Source organism: Strix aluco, chromosome 16 (assembly GCF_031877795.1).
Source record: "Strix aluco isolate bStrAlu1 chromosome 16, bStrAlu1.hap1, whole genome shotgun sequence".
Classification (NCBI taxonomy): domain Eukaryota; kingdom Metazoa; phylum Chordata; class Aves; order Strigiformes; family Strigidae; genus Strix; species Strix aluco.
This window is the reverse complement of record NC_133946.1, coordinates 20,831,439-20,852,294: the sequence shown is the minus strand read 5'-3', so window position 1 is coordinate 20,852,294 and position 20,856 is coordinate 20,831,439. Positions and strand designations below refer to the sequence as shown.

General features: G+C 43.3%; 1 protein-coding gene across 3 annotated transcripts in view; it reads right to left on the bottom strand.

The window, feature by feature from the left end:
- Positions 1-396: 396 nt before the first annotated feature.
- The window catches only part of LRP5 (LDL receptor related protein 5), a 167,073-nt gene continuing 146,613 nt past the window's right edge, over positions 397-20,856 (bottom strand). For all 3 annotated transcript variants that reach the window (XM_074842650.1, XM_074842651.1, XM_074842652.1), the window contains exons 17-23: positions 19,441-19,566; positions 14,738-14,974; positions 11,227-11,337; positions 8,207-8,443; positions 5,756-5,895; positions 2,774-2,871; positions 397-2,191 (exon numbers count right to left, since the gene is read on the bottom strand). In XM_074842650.1, the coding sequence (XP_074698751.1) occupies positions 1,930-2,191; positions 2,774-2,871; positions 5,756-5,895; positions 8,207-8,443; positions 11,227-11,337; positions 14,738-14,974; positions 19,441-19,566 (1,211 nt within the window). In that variant the 3' untranslated portion in view covers positions 397-1,929. The remainder of the gene's footprint in view (positions 2,192-2,773; positions 2,872-5,755; positions 5,896-8,206; positions 8,444-11,226; positions 11,338-14,737; positions 14,975-19,440; positions 19,567-20,856) is intronic.

The following is a 20,856-nucleotide window of genomic DNA, read 5'->3' as shown; positions in this document are numbered from 1 at the left end:
AGGTAGTAAAAGCTACTTTAAGAGTTTTAGTAACACACCAGCGACAGCACAAATCCTATCCTTGAACAAGGTAGATAGGAAGAGCAGATCTGGACTAATAAATCTGAAAACACATACTGGATCAGAACACCGTGTCCCAGCCCCTCCACCACCACAACAAAGACCTCTGTCCCGGCCTTGTAGGGTTCCTCTGATGTGCTCTCAAATAACTTGCTAAAAAGACCCCAAAGCAAGTACAATTTAAGTTCAAACAAGAAGAAAGTTTTCGTTGTTGCCAACAATATTAAGGCTGTCAAAGGCCCAACGCATCTGTTATTCAGCAGCTGCAGAAACAGGTGCGAGTCTGCATATTCAGAACTTCCCTCAGATGTCCCAAGTAGGCACTCACATTATCATCACCAGAGCTGGATTTATAGTGCGCCATACAATACCCAATCCCTTTTGTTACAGCAAAAGAGCAATCAAAGCAAAAATTTATCTTCTGTATTTTGAGAAGGAGTGCTCCGAGCCCCCCATTCCCAAAGGGTTTTTTTGGTAGGAGCTGGGAACATGAGCACTTTGCTGATCATGACGTCCTTAGGTTACAGCAGTTTGTATGAAAGTTTTTATTTCAACAATTAGAAAGAAGTATTTGTCTCCTCTGCTTCCTCCACCATGCTTTTTCTGTCTATTTCTAAACCTGAACTAATTTTGAGGCAAATTTTATGAGACATGACTAAACTGTTTGAAGAGCAGATGTTTTTGTTTTGAGCTATGCAGATACCATTTTCTACAAACACTGACTAAAAAGCAAAAAACTTTCTTCATTTAAATGAATACAAGTGACCGTATCATTCCACTTTGGAAAATGAACATTAGAGATGAAGCAATTCTCCGATCAAGTCAACACAGGTGAACACCTCAGAGACCTGGCACAGTGAATTACTGAACTTTTGGGAAAAAGAGAACTAGCACCATATTTAGAGAAGCAGCTGACTATTACAGCCTCTTCCCAGACAGTCATCAAAGCCTCACAAGGAGGGAAGAAGGAGCTTGTTTCATCACAATTAAAATGGTGAGTGTGACCAAATCTGCAGTTTGTCAGGCATTTCTCTTAGCTTAAATACCACTTTAAACATGCCACTTGCTCTCACCCACAGGTCAATACAACTGCTTTCGCTACCATTCACCCAGTCACGTGAGGAACTGATTGGAGCTAACCCAAGTTTTCTACGTCTGGTTATCTTTTTTAGCCTGAATCTGTTCCAGAATTGGCCACGTGCAGAGTGGCACTGCGATGAGGTAGGGCAGGATGCCTGTGGGCCTAGTTAAGCTGGAAGGCTTGGCCAGAAGAAGGGTTCTTCCAGTTCAGTGCTAAGCAAATGGAGAAGGAGGTTTGAAATCCAGGTCTCAGCATACGAGTTCTGCTGGGAAGGGCTCAGCTCTCTTGCAGACAGGAGCATCTGAGGGGTTGTGATCTTTGCACGTTTTCTCCCAGTGGTGGTGAAGGGATGAGATACTGACAATTTTAAATGTGTTTTTCTCCTCTGTGAATAAACTTACATCTTTCTTTAGACTCCTCCTCCCACAAGCCACTTTGCTTTCTTGTCTCACATTATTAAAAAGAATTACATGCACTTTGCATGTAAAAAGGCGACTTAAAAATTCAAAAAGGCTCAACGTTCCCTCCCCAAATCCTTTGGAGATTGAGTCATTTTCATGACTTCAAAAAGGCAAATATGGCACAAAAGAATGGAAATTAAGTTAAAAAAATCAATTTTATAAATATTCTTCCTCTGTACAATTTTTCACAGCCCCACCCCTCCCACCCATTTTTATTCACATTTCTTTTTTTAATTCCCACCCCGATTTATTTTTAAATCATAAAATATATATTTTAAATCTGTTCATATTTTAAAATATTTACAGGAAAAGTTCCTTCTGTTGAGGTCATGAGGAGTCTGTACAAGGAGAGGGTGGAGGGGGATAGAGGTGAAAATAGCTTCGTTCCGTGGCAGGAGACGGAGGGCAACTTTCTTCTGCCGACATGTACTGACTGCGAGGTGTGGGTGGAGGGGGATAAGGGTCTGAGTCTGAATTTAAATCTATATAGTATTTGTTGGCCTTCCATCGACTAGTAGTATAGTCACTGTCACAAACATCTGTGCTGCATGGGGTTGTGGGTGGAGCTATCCCTCGTATAAGGTATGGCCTGCAAAAAAAAAAAAAAAAGCACATGCATTAGTTGCAATCTGGAGAAAAAAAAGAGAGAAAAAGAAAGAAAGAGATTGAAAACGAACAGCTCTGTGTCCTCAGTCAAGATGCCTGCTCATTAACACTATGTCAGCCCTAATGAAGGTTTTCACAGGAACCCAACAAGAAGTACCGCAGCCCCTGAGCAACCAGAGGGACCACGATGACCACTTAGCCCAGTCACTAACAAAAAGGCTGACTCATCAAAGAGTTTGAAGATAAGCTTGAGTAACTGAACAGAAAGCACCAACCCTCTCTATACAGGCTGCTAAGTGACTGTTACACAGCAATATAACGTGTATGTTGCATTATTACTCAGCAACACCGTACTGAAAGGTGTAAACCCTGTGGTGTCAAAACAAGAACACAAAGCCAATGTTTAACATCAGAACTGGCTAGCCTCCATTTGAATGGTCATTTATTAAGAGGGGGAAAGGATTTTTAAACAAGGTAAAGTCTCAACAAGAACATTTTGCTTAAGATCCAAAACTAAAGGGCGGATCGATAGAAGATTTATCAAACCTTTTTATCTGAACCGTACCTGTAAGACCTCGTGGTTGAAGGAATGTTTGAGGAATAAAACATCTCTGCATTATACAGGGAGCGATCGGTAGCTGGGGAAGGAGGTGGGTTCAAGATCTAGGAAGAACAGGAAAAAGCAGTGAGAAAGTCTGGTTTAATTTTACACCTTTACTTATTTTGAAAGTATTATCTATGCCTTCATCCTTATTTTGGTTTCCTCTCCTTGATGCTTGGGTGAGTTAATGCATTTTTAAAGATCACAGAAGTTTATGATGAGACTTTACTCTGGGCTTAGGTACACTGCAGGCCTTCAAAGTTCTCACAGTACAGGGAATTTTCTTCCTTGCAACATCTGTTATTACACTGGAAGGCTGGAGTAAAGCTGGAAATTAGACCCCGTTTTGCTGAACCTCAGTGCACTTCCTTGGACATAAGAACTGATATCATCCTCAGCAGATGCTAATGGGAAATAAAGTCTGTTCCAGTCCCAGCCCCTAAACATACCCCCAGCAACAGCAGGGTCAGAAGCCAAGTTCCTTTACTATAACTAATACAACTCCATCTTTCCCTGAATACTTCCTTTTTACTGCCATTCTGTAAACATATGATTTTGGCACAGTTCACAATGCAAAGAGCCCAAGGCTAAAAATAGTTACAGCCTGCCCTAGCCTGTGTGTGCATATACATGGTTGCTGGTAACCCTCACACTAGGAAAACCGTTGTGTTTCACAATCCTTCAGGATTCTTCCCCTAGCAGGAAGCAGAACCCCTGACACGGCCAGCAGGACACTGGCCTAAGAACAAGGAGGGCGCCTCATCCCTTCCAGTGTGGAAAATTACAGCATTGCTGTTGACGGTCGGGCCTCACTGATGTGAGCATCTTGTACACAGCCTGTCCTGGGCATGCTGCCAAGCCGTGGCCTGCCACAGTGACCACGACAGCCTCCTTCCTCCGCCCCTGCTCCTCTCTCAGAATCATACTGTCGAATCACTGGAGTGGAGAACATTGTTTTGGTCTTCACTGTGCAGCAAATGATTCCTGGCCACTGAGATGAGCTCCTCGTTACCAATACTGGCAAGCCCTGCATCTAGATTCATGTGAGGGTAGACAAGCTTGAATACCGCCCCCCTTGCCAGCTGTGGGGAATGAGGAGTAATTGCCCCAAGAGTACCTTCCAGAAATCCTCTTCCTTGGAGAAGCACTGCGTGCTACTTCTGGATTCTCTCCTACCAGCACCCTGAGCTGCACCAACACCACGTCACATTCAGATTAAACACAGCAAACAGAGTGTCAGCCAGGAAGCCCGTGGCCAGGTTCTCAGGCATATAAACTGGCATAACTCCATCGACATCAACTCCTTCCTAGTCTCTATTCACTGGACCATCTCTCAGTACCACTAAGATGTGTTAAACAAAACAAAAAAGTCAAGACAACTAGATGCTCAGATCTCTCCTTTTTATTATTAACCTAAAGCTGGGTAGTTAGCTACCAGGTAGAACTGATTAAAGTATTTGAATTAAGCAGTAACTTTCATGTAACAAAGCCCTTGCAACAGCTTCCTTCTAAGAATCCAGCACGCCCTTCCTGAAGGAGAGGCTGATCTCCCTGCAGGCCCTGGCTGACACAGCCCAGGGTGGAAAGTGTGGAAGAAGGAGTCTCGGTAAGAGACAAATTAGTTAGGCCAGAAGTCCAGTGGAAGAGTTGATCTTTTGGCCAACACAGATTCCACAGAATGGCACAGGCAGATCAGCTCTTGGGCTTCTTTCCTCTTTCAAGATTTATTTAAGTAAGGGTTTTTTAATACAAATTCAGCTAAGCTTTTTCTGTTCATCCTTTCTAGTGTGGCACTTACACACCAATCAGGTACTACCATGACATTCTTCAGCATGTTACAGAGACACTGGTGAAGCATGAAGAAATTAGGAGGGCTGCTGAGTTCCAAACATCTGCTAGCTCTGACTTCCTGATGGCCTCATTGAGAAGGTAGTATGAGAAATAAGTAATCAATATTACCTTATCAATAGATAAGCTCACAAGCCTCTCTTTTCCATCTTTCTCCTTCTTAAAGGGGAGAGAGAGCGCATCTGCCACTGGTCAAAACACTATCAAAATGCCCATACATAGCATAACAGTTTACATGTAAACACAAATGCACATATACCCACACAGTATGTGGGCTCCTGAATAAATACTACTGAAAAAAATCACCTCAATAGCTAGCAGATTGACTCTGCAAGCTTGTGTGAACAGAAGAGTCAATAGCCATATTGCTCTGAAGCACCAAGGAAAAAACTGTCATATAACAAAATGCTGGCAAACAGTAACATAAGAGTATGTTTCTCCTACATATTCCTCAAGAATCATTTCCATTCACACTGTGCATCTTTGAATCCAAGAAAACTGATGTGGGGACTAAAATTCTGTCACTTCCAACAGTTAAAAGCCAGAAATGGAACTAAATTACAGCTGAAAAAAACCCAGCGTAACCTCTGCTGGTACCAGTGTTTTGTCCTAGTGCATGTGCTTGGTTTTCTGAATCAACAACCAACACTCTATCTAAACATCAAGACAAGCTTATTTCTTATGCGTTTGCATTCCAGTCCTGTCACGTCTTGCTGGTCTTCTTATTCCATGTGTGCCTGCAGCATTACGCAGTGCAAAATGTCACCGGGCCACGGACATCAGAGGTTACAAAGAGCAAAGGAGGTGGCACCTCCCAGGGAGTCAAGACAGAAGAACAGAAGTGCCCAGGAACAACCCAGCTGAGTATCACTCCAATAGCAAAACATCTTTGACACCATATAGCATGGTGTAATCCTGACGGACTACGACAAAGCCCTTTTGTGAAGTTCAGTGGGTGCTGGACTGGGCCTGTATATCATAAACAGCAACACCCAAGAACAGCCCTTATTAACATTCTATTTAGTAGCACAAATTTTCATCTTCCTGTTCTTCAGAACTGGGAAATAGCTAACTCACAGGTGTATACTCAAGACATACCTGTGGGTAGAAAGTGGCTTTAGTGCTGGATGAGCTGCTTGAAGAGGCTCCAGTAACATGGTTTCTGTCATATAAGGGGGCACCGCTGCTTCCTCCCATGAGACTCATGGAGCTAATCATGGACTTTCCACAAGAGATGCCTGCAGTGAGACAGAGAAAACAAGGTTAGGAAAACCACAATTGTATCTACCAATGCAAAACAGAAAACAAATCCACAGGTTGGCAAACGTGTGCAACACTACTGGTTGTCATTTTGGGAATGGTGTTTGATGTCAAAACTTCAGGATTACAAGGAACAACATATTTTGTGAAGAAAACATCTCACCCCCAGACCACCTATTGTCTCACTGTGTCACTGAACGACTCACAACCTGCTGCTCACACTCTGCTGAGAAAGGAATCTTCAGAACTGTTGATCCAAACTTTTCACCCAAATCACTAAGAAATTTTCCAATTAAACAAACTCAGGCATTTGCAAAAAAAGCATTATACATTGCCCAAGAAAAACAAGCTAGACCCCCAAAGTTTTAATTTCCATCCAAAGAAGTTCAATTGCAAGTACATGAGCAACAACAATAAATTATTATTTTTATTGAAAAAAAAAAATCACTGCTTAAACTGAAAATCAGCAGAGGCAAAAGAAAGGAAACCTGGGTGACAGGAAAAGGGAAGACAACATTCTCCAACGTGTTTTACTCCATTATACACTTAAATCAGACAATACATTTTCAGCTTCTTCCTGTCAGACTATTCAGTGTTAATGCAAGAGTTTAGTTTGGGAAGTTTGCAGAAATCTTTCAGATGCAGGAAGGATGTATTACAAGCAGAGTGACTCTATTTGTGATCATTATTCGTGACTTTTTTGGAAACGCCATGGTATTAGGAACCTCTGTATTTTCTTCAGAATTAACATCAATGCTAATATTTTCAGCTGTTGTAACTTGTCACAGCAATATGGATTAGAAAAAAAATAACAAATACGAATGAGAATCAGACTGACAGAGGTACTGACGAAAACCACCGATACTTTCTTTAATTAAAAAGCTTTAGTGTGGAGTCCAATTTAAAGAACCACTGCAAAGATTTCACCTGCAGTGATTTCATCCTCAAATTTTATTTCCTACCACAAAAACCTCTTGATAACCATAAAAACATAATTTAAGCAGGAACAGCTGACCACAGTCATTAAAGCGTGAGAAAGGCTAAACCTAAGCTGTATCTGGCTATCCTCAAAGCCATGGCTAGAAGAAAACAATAATTATCACATCTGAAAAACTTTAGCATCTTCATATTAAGTGCCACATCTTTTCATTTGTCTTTATCATCTCTCTGGTTTTCAGCTGACATGGAAAGCAGACTCCAAGCACTCTGGATTTCTTGTATTCTGACCCTGTCTGGTAGGTTTACAGGCAAACATTTACTTTCCAGCTTCCTGAACAATTTGAAGAGATATTCTTCCTTCTCAGGGCTTTGTAGTTAAGAATTTGCTATTTCCTCTATGAAAAGTATATTTTACATTTGTAAAATAACTTAAGGCACATCATTTCAGTGTTTACTTTGATGTCTGTATGAGGTTTCTGGGTTCTTATCTATTAACTGAATATCCTGAGCTTTCATGTAACTTCAAGTCCTGCAGCACCGTAACTGCATGCAGCTCTCTGAATGGGTGGTTTGAGTCCTTTGCTGTTTTACAGATGAAGGACTGAGACACAGGGAGAATAAATGCTTTGTCCAAAAGCAAACAGGAAAGCTGTCTCAGAGATGGGCTAAACCAAAGGGGGATGTTTTCATGACACTTCAGGCAATGAGCAGCCAGACTACAAGACCACACCCAGACCGTGTTCTTCCACATTTGCTCTTGTAACTTTGGGGAGGGAGGTTTATCTGCTGCTTTTCTGTAGTAAACTAAGCTGCTTCACTTCTTTCCTCTGCTTCTTTCCACTGTGGAGTAACTTACCCACCCTGAGCAGACAGGACAAAACTGTGTGAAGACCTCTGATGGACAGGACAGACACAAGGACAGCTGAGTACAAGACACAAAGAGCAAGAGCCCTCCCTAGAATGCTGAATGGCACATGCATTCTGTTTCCAATATTGCACGTGGTTCACTACTCTTCACAGCGTTTTGCAGGCCTTGGGTAAGAAGTACTGTGCAAAACCCAGGCTTTATTACATCCACTAGAATGAACTAGTTAAAGAGGATGCTTTCACTGGCAAAATACCGTAGATTTTCTGTCAGAAAGATAGAAACCTGTGCAGATGCAGCCTAGCACGATGCCTAATGAAACGCACCTAATAGTTTTTGCAGATCTGGTGCAAATGACAGATTTGTACCAAAACCACTGAGCAGATCAACATCTGATTTCTGCTCTTTGAAAACTCTGCGTCTAGCACTCCAAATCCAGACAATGTGCCAGTACTGATTAGATGCAAGGTCCTTACCATCCTTACCAGTAAAAGTGCCATGTTGAGAACTTCCTGGAGCAATAAAATTAAGAGGGACGTGAGGGGTGCCACTGACATACTCATGTGGAAAAGGACTATTGGGCCCAGCATAGCGCTGACACACCACTCGCTGGCACACAAAGTACATTCCTCCCATGACAAAAAGTGACAGTATTATACCAATGACAGGACCGATGGCACTACTGTGTGGCTGGGACTCATCTGAGGCTGGCTTTGTTTTTTCTGGAAAGAGAGGAGAAAAAAATGAAGGAGGTCATTAAACATGGGGCAATATATATATTTGCTCGTGCAGCAAATCACTCAGCTCGCAGTCATTCACACGGTGTCTTCTAAAGTACCTGCATCAGACTCAGGCATCTATAACTCCACATATTCTGATCCAATGCACAAGACTTCATGCCTCCTCTTCCCCTCCATGTATATAAAGCAGTATTAGCAATTTCTTTCTGTCTAGCAATTCATCTCGTAACAGGATTATTTATCATCTTGATATAACAACAGCCTAGGAAGTTTCCTTTTCTCCCCCCCCCAAAGTCTACCAGTTAAGGATATAGGACACTTATGAAGTCCTTAATCAGAGAGGAATCTGTTCTCTCAAAAGCCATCTGGGCTATCAATAACATCAAAAAATTAAAACATTTACCAGCAGGGAAGCTACCATTAAGCAGTGGATGTCTTCCTAACTAATATATGCCTTAAAATAGAATACTTCTCCTTCCTAAAATATGAGTTGCTTTCTAAAAAAAATCCTTACAAATTGGAAGGAAAACACAATACAGAGTATCTCAAATACTTTCTACTTCTTATTTTTTTCCCCCTACATAGCCCAATGTTAAATAATAAAAAATGCTGCAGTATTTGAGATGAGCTACGTATTATCTCCACCTGATTACTTTCAAAATTCTTGCCAAATAAACCTGACAACTCTATGTATAAACTTGGCCAAAGCCAATTAATTTTACATGTTTAGATCAAACTATAGACCCCTCTCCCCCTTAATGAAGCTTTAAGAAATGAAATGGTTCATGTAAGATTCAAGCCTTCACAAAATTTTTCTCCAGTGGTTCTGGTTTCAGCGGAAGGGAATGGGAAACAACTGAAATATGAGAAGGAAGATAAATGAAATACAAAGATGTACCAATAAACTCTTAACAGCTCAGCATCAGAATTCTGTCTTAGAGCCTTTATCTACTTTTCACACCTTTTCTGTCAGCTAAGGCCCTAACTTTCAAATAGCTCAGATATGATACCAGAAAAAAGCAAAACTGAAATTAAAACATATTCCCAAATTAGCTAATTTAAAACACACAATTCTCATTTTGGTTAAATCTAGCTTGTTTTAAATGCAAGATCCTTATCTAGAAAGTAGGAATCATTTTTATTCCCTACTTGATTTCTTCCCCTCAGTCAAGCAAGAAACCACAGAATGCTCTGTTCCACAAAGAGACTCCAGAGGAGACAGTCTTGTGTCTACATAAAGACACATTTAAATCAGTTAAGACCTAATTGCAGGACTGGACCCAAAGTGCAAACAGGAAACAGCTGCGCTAACTTGGCAGCACAAAGGTTTGCTAAGTGCACAAAGAAAATAAACTAAACAAAGGGGGAAAAAAAAGTGGTGTTACATTATTCAGGGAATTGGGGGAAGTGGGTGAGACCTGACAGATAAATGGGAGAAGCACGAGAAGCATGTTCAGTCTGAAATTTCCAACAGGAGGGCTAAACAGTTTCTGTTGCCATTCTTTTAGCCTCTTCTACTATTCACCACTTGGGCTCCTTTCACCACTCTTGCTCATGAAATACACTTCCTCGCTGTACCACTGTGAGGATGGCACAGCGGGCAAGGATGGACGGGAGGAATGAGGTTGGACTGGATGATCTTCAAGGTCTTTTCCAACCCAGACAATTCTGTGATTCTGTGAGGTTACCTTGAGCCGACCTGGTGAGCCCTCCTCTCCTCCCAGCAGTGGCACAGCTTCTGACAACTGCTGCCTCAAAACCTGACAAGACTCTAAGATACTAAAAACCTCTCAATTAGCCAAGGTCCTAAAGGCAATGTTATTAAGCAAAGTGCAGCATTTGTCTACACAAACCCAACACAAGGTACTTGTTCAGAATGAATTACCAACAGAGCAGCACATCTATTTGCTTTTGGTTTAAAATGCTATATTCCATCTATTTTGCTAAACCACTCACAAGCTACCAAATGCTTCCTTTATCTGCCCCACTGCCTGAAAAATTCCTGCACTAGTCACCCCGATGGTGCAAAAATTGCAAGCAATGCACAAGTGAATTTTTCTCTCCACTTTGGACTGCAAAATAACAGACCCCGCTAAGGACTTGTACAGCAACTGCCATCAGCGTGCCTGGAACTTGCATACACCTACTGCCATGAGAATTCAAAGTAACAGCATGCCCAGAAAAATCAAGGTCTCTCATTTTTTTTTCCTACCTGCACTTTAAGAGACCAGCTTGTGGTGTCTTGTGGACGCTTGCTCACTGCAGGCTAGTTCCTCCACATAACTAGCCTCTAGCTTGACCGTGTAATTGCAGTGGATAGGGCTGTGCGTTTTTAAAAGCCACCCCAAGCTTAGCAGCAGCTCTGCAAGTCCCAAGGTACTGAGCTCAGAGAATCAGGTCCCCCCGGGTACAGATCTGAAGGTCCATCCAAACAAGGCAGCGTTGTATCCCATACAGCATTTTAGAACTAGCTTGAAGGAACATTGGGCTTTCAGTTCATCTTCACTACTGCTGTTCCTGCATTACCTGGAGGAACAGCATTACAGACTCGCTACACCGAGCTGCAAGCTCACACTCTTCTGCTGCACAGACCAATGGAAGAGCATGACTACATTTAGCAGCCAACTACAACTGGGAGAGTATACGGCCAAGATTCACTGGCCTTCCCTGAAAGAATACTCCTGTGCAAAGGCTGGGGCTCTGCGTAGGGATGTAGGACACTCTGCCTGAACACAGCACTTGAATCTCAAGGAAGGACATCTCACCACACAGCAGCTCATCAGAACCATCGATGCAATCTGGAAAGGAGTCACACTGTTGCTTCAGGAGGATGCACTGGCCACTTGCACATCGGAACTGATTGGTTAGACAGATTGCTGCACAGAAAGAAAGAAAAGATTAAGTACTACTTGCATGGGGGCATTTGAGCATCTTAAGAAAACCAAAAGAAGTGAGACATGAAGCCACAGCACATTCTGTATTATGCCCAGAGGTAGGCACTAGAACACATGCTTCGCTGCTGTGAGTAAAATGCAAGCCTGCATTTCTCTGATTCTTCCGTCTTGTTGTTATACATCCTACTCAGGGATGCTAAAATAAAATTCTGATCCTGGTAACTCCCCATCCTTTGTCAAATCAGTCCTGTAGGGCCAAAACTGGGATCAAATCAGCAAGAATCTCTTACAATAACTAACAGAGTATAGCTGGTCACCCGACATGTTAACAAAATGGAGTAACTCGGAGTATTATAAAACTTTACACAGTCTATACTATTTTATGTAGCCCTGTATAATATAACCTTGCTAAATAACTGTTAAATTTCTTATCTATATTCAGGAGCCTCCGTTTCAGCAGAAAAGACCTGTTAATTAACTTTGGAATCTCCGTCAAGTCAAGGCATATTAAATGATCAGTAAAGAGACCGTCTTATGAGGGCTAGTAACCAGCAATCCTGGAAGAGGTCAAGGTTAGGACAAGAGGGAATGGCCTCAAGTTGTGCCAGGGATGGTTTAGACTGGATGTTAGGAAGCATTTCTTTACAGAACGGGTAGTCAGGCATTGGAATGGGCTGCCCAGGGAGGTGGTGGAGTCCCCATCCCTGGAGGGGTTGAAGAGCCAGGTTGACCCAGCGCTGAGGGATCTGGTGGAGTTGGGAACGGTCAGTGTTAGGTCAATGGTTGGACTGGATGATCTTCAAGGTCTTTTCCAACCTAGACGATTCTGTGATTCTGTGAAGGTTATTCAATGCAAAAAGAAGAAAGGTTCTTTTCTTCTGGCGGAGGAGATCAACATTCATGTTTTGGATCACAGCACTGATGGTGAAGTGGACCTCCTGAACAGCCATACTTATTTTGCTGTGGCACAGTTTGCAGAGCAGTTCTCATGTAAGAGAACTAAATTATCTACGGAGAAAAAAACTTAGCTGGAAGACTCCAAACGCGTCAGCTCCTGATTTGGACTGTTATGCCCCCAGTACATTGGATGCAGCTCCACAAGGTCCTACAGTGCACACAAAACACACGCATGTTGACAGAAGGCTCTCAAATCATCTAGAGCTCCCATCACACCATTTAGGTTCTTGCAGTATGAGTAGGGCCAAATTTTGTGTGCACCTTCCTATTTGCCAGTGACTACCAGCCCTTGACTTATTCTTGCAACTGTCTGCTGCTCCTCTGTCTTCCATCAAGATTCTGCCTTAATATCCTTTCTCTTCTTATGTGCTGTATCTTCTATTGCCGTCCTGCCTTGTTGGATTCCTTGTTTCCTCTTGATTCAGCAATGGACAGCTTGGACCACTGAACCTGTGTTGTAGAGGAGATGAAGTTTCTTCAGTAGCATGGTAATCCAGCTGCACTATCAAGAGACTGTTAACCTTGTGACCTCCACTGGGTATGAGAGGATCAGCTAGCAGTGTCACAATAAATTCAAGAAGATGAAAGCCAGAGTCTTAAAGAAGTGGGACAAGAACCACGAACGTATCTATGGCCATTTCTTTGGGCACTTCCAGCCACAGTCTGCAACCCCTGTGCCAATGGCTTCAGATTCAACCCTCCAAAAACACGCCTTGGGAAACCAGGGGACGGGAGAAGTGGCTTCTGATAGAACCAAGGCATTGAAGTCAGACACTGAAGTCAGTGATTATCACTGCTCTGACCAGAAGACAATTCCTCTGATGCATGAGGTATAGTGGAAAAGTTCTATTAAGCCCAGTTAGCCTCACCACCTTAATAAAGAATAAGAATGGACTATATGCCACCTTCCCTTCCCCAAGCACAGTGGGTTATAGGCTAATACATGCTAAGGGATGAGAAAGGCCTGTTTTATTTTTCTTAGGAACCCACTCAGGCCTTGGCCTGTAAAGATTCCTGAGGACTGCAGAGACCACGTTTCCACATCTCCCTCAGTCTAACCCTGAACAGAGTATGCTCATAGCCCTTCTTGGGAAGTGTCAGACAGCATCCTAGACAAAAGTCTAGTCTTGGGTGGCCCAAGTGCTTGCAGAGGATTAGGCATACAACCCCTGAACATTCAATGCTGAAGAAATGTGTCTTGAACCATTCTAGACCAGATGGTAAGGCTCATCTGTGCCCCCAAGGGGTCTGTGTAGGGCAAGTCAGGCGTCCACAGTTCATACAATGCCAGGAACATTGGCATTAAGTTTGCTTAGCAGTGCCCATCATTTCACAGCGAGATGACCAAACGCACATTCCACTTTGACTCCGTGTGTGGGTAATGGCACCGTTACACTGCATACGGGCTCCACGGTGGACAAAGCAGAGCCTCTTGATGAAGCAGTACAGGTAGTAAGTACCACCTCCCACAAGAAAGGCAGGAACTTGGACATGGCTGATCCTCTTCTTGTTTGCAAAGAAGGTACTGGTGTGCTGGTGTCCAGACTCAGAGTTACAGAAGACACTGCAAATCCACAAAATTGCTCATGGAAATGTCCACCAAAAAATCTACCCTGCTGGCCCCGTGGCAATGGTTAGCCACTGAATGAGTAGAGCCAAGAGACCTGAGGCTTCACAGGGCAAGAACCACGCTACTGAATAGGCTCCTGAAATTTTCTACAGCTCTAAGAAGCCATAGTGCCAGCTCATAGTCAAGTGTCTGTTTGGGCTATGCCTTGATACTAGACACAGAATATGCAAGTTTTCCCATCAACCAAAGGATGATGCAAATGCACCCATCCATTCTTCTCTCTTAGACCCAGATCCTATGGCTGACTGCATACAAAGCAGCTGCAGCAGCAGGAGCTCCTCGGACGTCATTCCACAGTTTTCTCACAGGAAGGTACATCCAGGACTATAACCATCAGCTTGCAAAGAGTGAACTCTCAGAACAGCCAGTTCAGCCACAAGATTAAGTTCATCTCTTCTTCCCTGTGGCACCTTGCAGTGACTCCTGTCTGAAGGTCAAGCGGACACAGTGCAAGCCAAAATGGTAATAATTATGCAGGGAAAAAAAGCATGTCGTAAGTTCTGCCAGTTTCCTTCCTGTTTTCATTCTGAATGTGGATTAAAGATACCCTCCTCAACCTCCCTCATCTATAGTTACATGGTCAGCAATTTATGCAGAGAAGTTTAATTTGAGCAACAAAATAAGAAAGAGGGAAAGAAAAACAGAATCAGTGGATAGCTTAGTTAGGCTTATGGTTAAGTCTGTTTTTCCCCATTTGAAACTAAAAATCATATATGTATTATATATATTAAGAACAGCTAGAATCCCACATGGATGCTTCTGTTAGAATAATGAGTTCAGGAAAATTAATCTTACTATCACAATCCGCTTCATCAGATTTATCTTGGCAGTCAATTTCCCCGTTACACCGCAAGTGTGCATCGATACACTGTCCCTTCTCACACTGGAACTGGGATGCAGAGCATATGGGGCAACTATCTTCATCACTCTGGTCATCACACTCCGGAAATCCATCACAGCGCCATGCCATGGGGATGCAGTCAATCTCTCCAGTGGCACAGGTAAACTGGTCTGGGGAACAAGTTGGAGGTTCTGGAGAAAGAGGAAACAAAACACCTTGTGTGTTCAATTTTATGCTTGGACTGAAGTTCTTCCGTGACAATACTAAGATTCCAGCAAAGAGGAAAACATGATTTTGCATAGGGAATGAAAGTTTGCCAACTTCCTAACAAAAACTGGAAGCTGAGTGAAGAGGCTTGCTCTAGTAGGCGAGCACTGAACTAAGGACAGGAACTACAAACACTTTCTTTGGCTCTAACAGCCACCTTTTGGAAGACACTGTCATACACATAAATTCAAATAAATACCCAATTTCTGATTGCCAACCACATTCTACACAATTTGAAACCTTGCAATTATATTACCCTGGAACAATTTTTCATAAAAAAACCTGGGACATTGGGTTAATTGGCAATGAATATACCTAAATCATTAAAACATCTGCTTGTACAATATCTGTTTCTCTGTTTTGCAAGTGTGTGTGGTGGGGTTTTGGTAGCAGGGGAGGGGGCTGCTGTGAGAAGCTTCTCGAAGCTCCCCCAGCTCCAAGTTGGACCCACCTCTGGCCAAGGCCCAGCCAATTAGTGATGGTGGCTGCACCTCTGCGATAAGTATTTAAGAAGGGGAACGTGAGAGGAGGAGTAGTGAGGGAAATACCTCTGCAAACACCAAGGTCATTTGAAGAAGGAGGTAGGAGGGGGCAGGTGTAGTAGAGCAGAGACCCCCCTCAGCCCATGGGGAGAGGGCAGTTGTGCCCCGCGCCCGTGGAGCGTCAGCGGAGCAGGTGCCCTCCTGCAGGCTGGGGAGGGCCCCACGCCGGAGCAGGGGCTGCGCCCACAGAAGGTCACAACTCTGAGGGCAGCCCATGGCGGGGAGCCACGCTGGAGCAGTTGGGGAAGAGCTGCAGCCCATGGGAAGGACTCATACTGGAGAAGCTCATGGAGGAGTCTCCCATGGGAGGGAGCCCGCACTGGAGCAGGGGAAGAGTGTGAGGAGTCCCCCTGTGAGGAGGAAGGAGCAGCAGGAACAGCATGTGATGAGTGTATCATCAGTAAATTCACAGATGACACCAAGTGAAGCGGGAGTGTCGATCTGCACGAGGACAGGGAGGCTCTACAGAGAGACTTGGATAGATTGGATCGGTGGCCAACGTTAATGGGATGAGCTTCAACAAGGACAAGTGCCAGGTCCTGCACTTGGGCCACAAAAAACCCCTGCATGGCTACAGGCTTGGGGAGGTGTGGCTGGAGCTGTCTGGAAGAGAAGGGTCTGGGGGTTCTAATTGACAAGCAGCTGAACATGAGCCAGCAGTGTGCCCAGGTGGCCAAGAAAGCCAACGGCATCCTGGCTTGTGTTAGAAATAGTGTGACCAGCAGAAGCAGGGAGGTGACAGTCCCCCTGTGCTCTGCACTGGTGAGGCCACACCTGGAGTGCTGTGTCCAGTTTTGGGCAACCTCAGTACGAGAGAGATCTCGAGGGGCTGGAGCGAGTGCAGAGGAGGGCAACGAGCTGGGGAAGGGCCTGGAGAATAAATCCTGTGAGGAGAGATTGAAGGAGCTGGGACTGTTCAGTGTGAGGAGGAGAAGGTGAGGGGAGACCTCATCACTCTCTACAGCTCCCTGAAAGGACATTGTAGAGTAGGGCTGAGAGTTGGACTCAATGATCCCAAGGGTCTTTTCCAACCTGAACGATTCTGTGATTCTGAACAGACCACAACCCCCATCCCTGCCCCCCTGTGCTGCTGGGGGGGAGGAGGGAGGGAAAGAAATTGGGAGCAAAGCTGACCCTGGGAAGAAGAAGGGGTGGAGGAAGGTGTTTTTAAGATGTGGCTGCATTTCTCACTGTCCTACTCTGATTTATTGGTAAATTGCTGCTGGTGGCAGTGGTCAAATTAAATTGACCTTTTTTTTCCCAAGTCGAGTCTGTCTTTTGCTCATGACCATAACTGTTGAGTGAGCCCTTCCTGTCCCTGTCTCAGTTCCCAAGCCTTTTGTTGTATTGTCTCCTCTCCATCCCCCCAGGGGGGAGCAGCGAGCCAGCGGTCCCTGATGCTCAGCTGCCCTCTGGGCTTAAACCACAACACTGAGTCAGATATGAACTGAAAAATATGAATGGAGGAAAAATAATCTGTAAAGGCCTGTTAAACATTAATCTAAGTCCTCTTGCTGGAAAGTCTCTGGGCTGCAGGTCAGTGGAGGTTCAGAGCAGCGTGAGGAGCGGTTGGCTTGCCCTGATCTTACATTCTTTCACCATGGTCAGAGACAGAACACTGGACCTTGCACACAGCCATTTTTATGTTTGTTGGACCTAAGCAAGCTGGGACTTCCTTCAAATTTGAGTCTTCATGGACCCCAGAATCCTAGCACCAATCCATTCCGCATCCATACCGTTGGTCAAGCTGCAATCACACACTGAGAGCATTAAGCAGCAGCTACAACTTCGTGTAGAGATGCAACAATGAAGCTGTAATAATTATGGCATTTGTGGTTGCTTTCTTCAGAATGTCAAAAGACAATGTAGGGCATGAATCTATTGTAAAAAATGCTCCTAATTCTTACGTACAGCAAATTAGCACACACTTTTTCACCATTAGTATCACTGAAAGAAACAGTCAACGTGTAAGTTCCTTCAGTTGTTATCGGTAGCAATTAGTTATGTTCAAAATGAGGGTCCATCTCAAACCGCCACTGCAGCAAATAGATGTATTTCCACTCATTTCAAAAGTCGGTGGGTCAAATCCCTGTGACATAGTCAGATCAGTTAACAGAGGCAGTCACTAGTCCCCACAGCTGCTGTTGCCAGCTAATGCTCTAAGTCGATGCTTTACCACTTGGATTAACAGAGTAGCACATCATACCCTGGCTATGACAGCAACATTGAGCAAGCTCTGACACCGGATGGTAACACTCCTCTGGAAACCCAGTGAGCTTTTATAACATTCAGGCTCAGGAATGGTCTTCACAAAGAACCCAGCATAAGGAAACCTTCTCAGCTGTAAGCAATGACAAGACTTCTGTATGAATATTTTTCTCCTGAGGGTGGTGTTACAGACCCTAGAGCTATGTAATTACATGCAAACCGTTTTTAAAGTGCTGCTGTCCTTCCTTCATTAGGGGTAAATGTTCCAGAATGAGACTCAAATATAATCAAGAGCTTGAAAACCAAAATGCAAATAAAAATCCAAATGCATTTCATTTTTGAAAATTTTATGATTTTAAGTTCCTGATTTACGATTATTTGGTGTGGCAGTATGAGAATTACAAATGTAGCCAGTGACCTGACAGCTGTAAGTAAGATAAAGACGCCAGATACACACATTAAGATAATTCTTGAATTAAAGTTTGATATGAGTGTGCTGTTTAATGTTTAATGTGCATATTGCATTAATTTCATATTGCATTATGGTTGCACTTGGCAGGCACAAGCTTGCATTTAAAAACTTGTCAAGGGTACATGGACAAAAGCTCTCCAGCCAAAACAGCTAATAAATCTATTCTGAAATACTGGCTATAGGCTGCTCCTACAGCAGACAAGATAGGTTAAAATTTTGCAGGCTTAGTGGAGGATTAGAATAAAAAACCCAGACACTGAAATGGAGGCCCCTTTTAGATTTATAGCTGAAGATAACAAAGGAGTGGGACGTAAGACTCTTGTTGGCCACGTTGTGCAACACCAGTACAGCAAGAAATATAAGTAGATTGATTTTTTGCCCCTCCCTGCAGATGTAACCACCACTACTTTAAAACCACATAACATGTTGTGGTCATGGGAAAGAAAACAGTTTATAATGGAAATGACTGTCCCATGGGAGGTCAGAGTTCAGCCAGAAAATGAAATTCACAGCAAAATGAATACATAAAAAGAAGTCAAAAGGACCAACAGAGCCAAACCACTTAAGATATGACACCTCCCAAAAAGAAACAATATTTTTTTGTTTTGTTTTTAATCTCCTTTTCAAGTGTAATGTAACAATTTTCAAAAATCCTGCAATTGTGAAAGGGAAGTCGAAAGGAAAAATCTATCATGTGGAAAGAGGAGAGTTACCTTAATTAGAAAGGACTGCGGTGGAGCTTTCGGCCTACATTTCGTAACTGGAGAGTACAGTGTTTCATGTTAAGAGGCCAAATTCATCTGAAAGACTGGAGTGTGACGCTGTGGGAATGCACAATTTCTGCTGCTAGGTCATCACAGGTTGACGCAACATCATCTTATACGCGTTTGTTTAAAGCACAGACCCGTCACATCATACAATTATAAAAATCTCAGTAGAAGATGCAAGTATTTTAAGGTCAAACAAGAATATTCTGCTCACAATGAAAAGTCGCGTACGTCCAAAAACTGAAGCAGAAAACAGCTGGTGGAAGGATCAAAGGTCAATTTAACAAATGATGCAACACACCACGTGTAGGAAAGCACTGTGTGTACATCCACGTTTGGGACTCGAAGGAAACCTCAACCCCCACCTTTTTTGCTGTGCAGTTCTATTAAATAGAACTCACCTCCACATGTCAAGAGATTCTGTAGAAGCACAAGATGCTCGGGGCATGAACATCTTGGAGTCCCATCCCCTTTGGCAATGCAGATGTGCGAACACCCACCATTGTCACGGGAGCACGGATGCACAGCTGGAGAAACACGCGGAAAAGAATATTAGACAGCATAAAAGAAATCATAACTACTCCTAGCTAGGGCAAACTCACAAAACCACCTGCAAACCACTTCTGTTTGACTAACCAAGATTTCACTACAAATTAACAGGAAGACACATGCAGGATTTTTCAGTTCAGTGCTCAAAAGCTGATTTACTACTTCCTGAGGACTACATTTCTCCCAGTCACAGTGATACAGAGACCTTTAAAGGACTTCTAAAAAGAATTTGGGAACTCAGGTGAAGAGGAACGAGAGGCAGATTTGAGAAGGTCGCATTACAGCACACCTAGACATCCCACCTACACTTCTAGGATAGCTAGGCATCAAGAATTAACATATGTCACTGCAGAATGCCAGCCCCCAAACCCCTCAGGAATTCTCCTTTATCTTAAAGAGATCTTAATATCTAGCCCCTCCACTTCCACGTTACTCACAAAACTGCAATATAAGCACACACAGTTGATTTTTAATTTTTTTTTTTAAAGATAGGAAGCTACACGGTTGTGTTCCCAAATCAGTTACCCAGAAGCACTGAGTACCTGCGAGCTCCTCATGGAATCACTCTAAATGAACATTAGGGGGGTAAGAAACAGGCACAGAGAAGTGAAGTCACCTTCTGAGGACTCCAGCCCAACGAAGCCAGAAGAGACCCGGTCTCCTGGCTACTTATTCAAGCATCTGCTGGAGCAATTTGCGGGGCTATAGCCTGTGTTATTTGTGATGCTGCTGAACAATGCATTCTTTACTACTAGTAAGGACCAAGATTTCCACAGGGAAGAAACGGTATAGATATCTTAAGTTTTGTGCCAAAGTCGTTTTCCATCTGTCCAGGCTTCTCAGCAACCTGCTTTCACCTTTAACATATTCATTAAGTTAATACAGTGTTGGAGACACCACTGTTTGACGCATGGCTTGTTAGCAAAAAACCCGCATGAATGCATAGTGTGTGGGCATGCACACATGTGCATATGTATTTTTACTCCCCTGTTGTAACAGAAGTCACCTATATAGGACAGTTTTCAGCTGCAGAAGGTGATTCCTTTCAGTGTGACTTAGAAGAAACAGTACTCTTGCCATAAAAAACATTTTTAAAAACACATGGGATATAAAGTGCTGAGAATTAGAGAAAAATCCTTTTGCATCATTCAGTAGTACCTTTGAAATACATTAAAAATATGAGAAATGGCACAGAAGAAGAAAAACTGGGTTTTGTGAAAGAAAAAAGAATGTCTGGATGAGGATTAGCACAGTGTAAATACTTACAC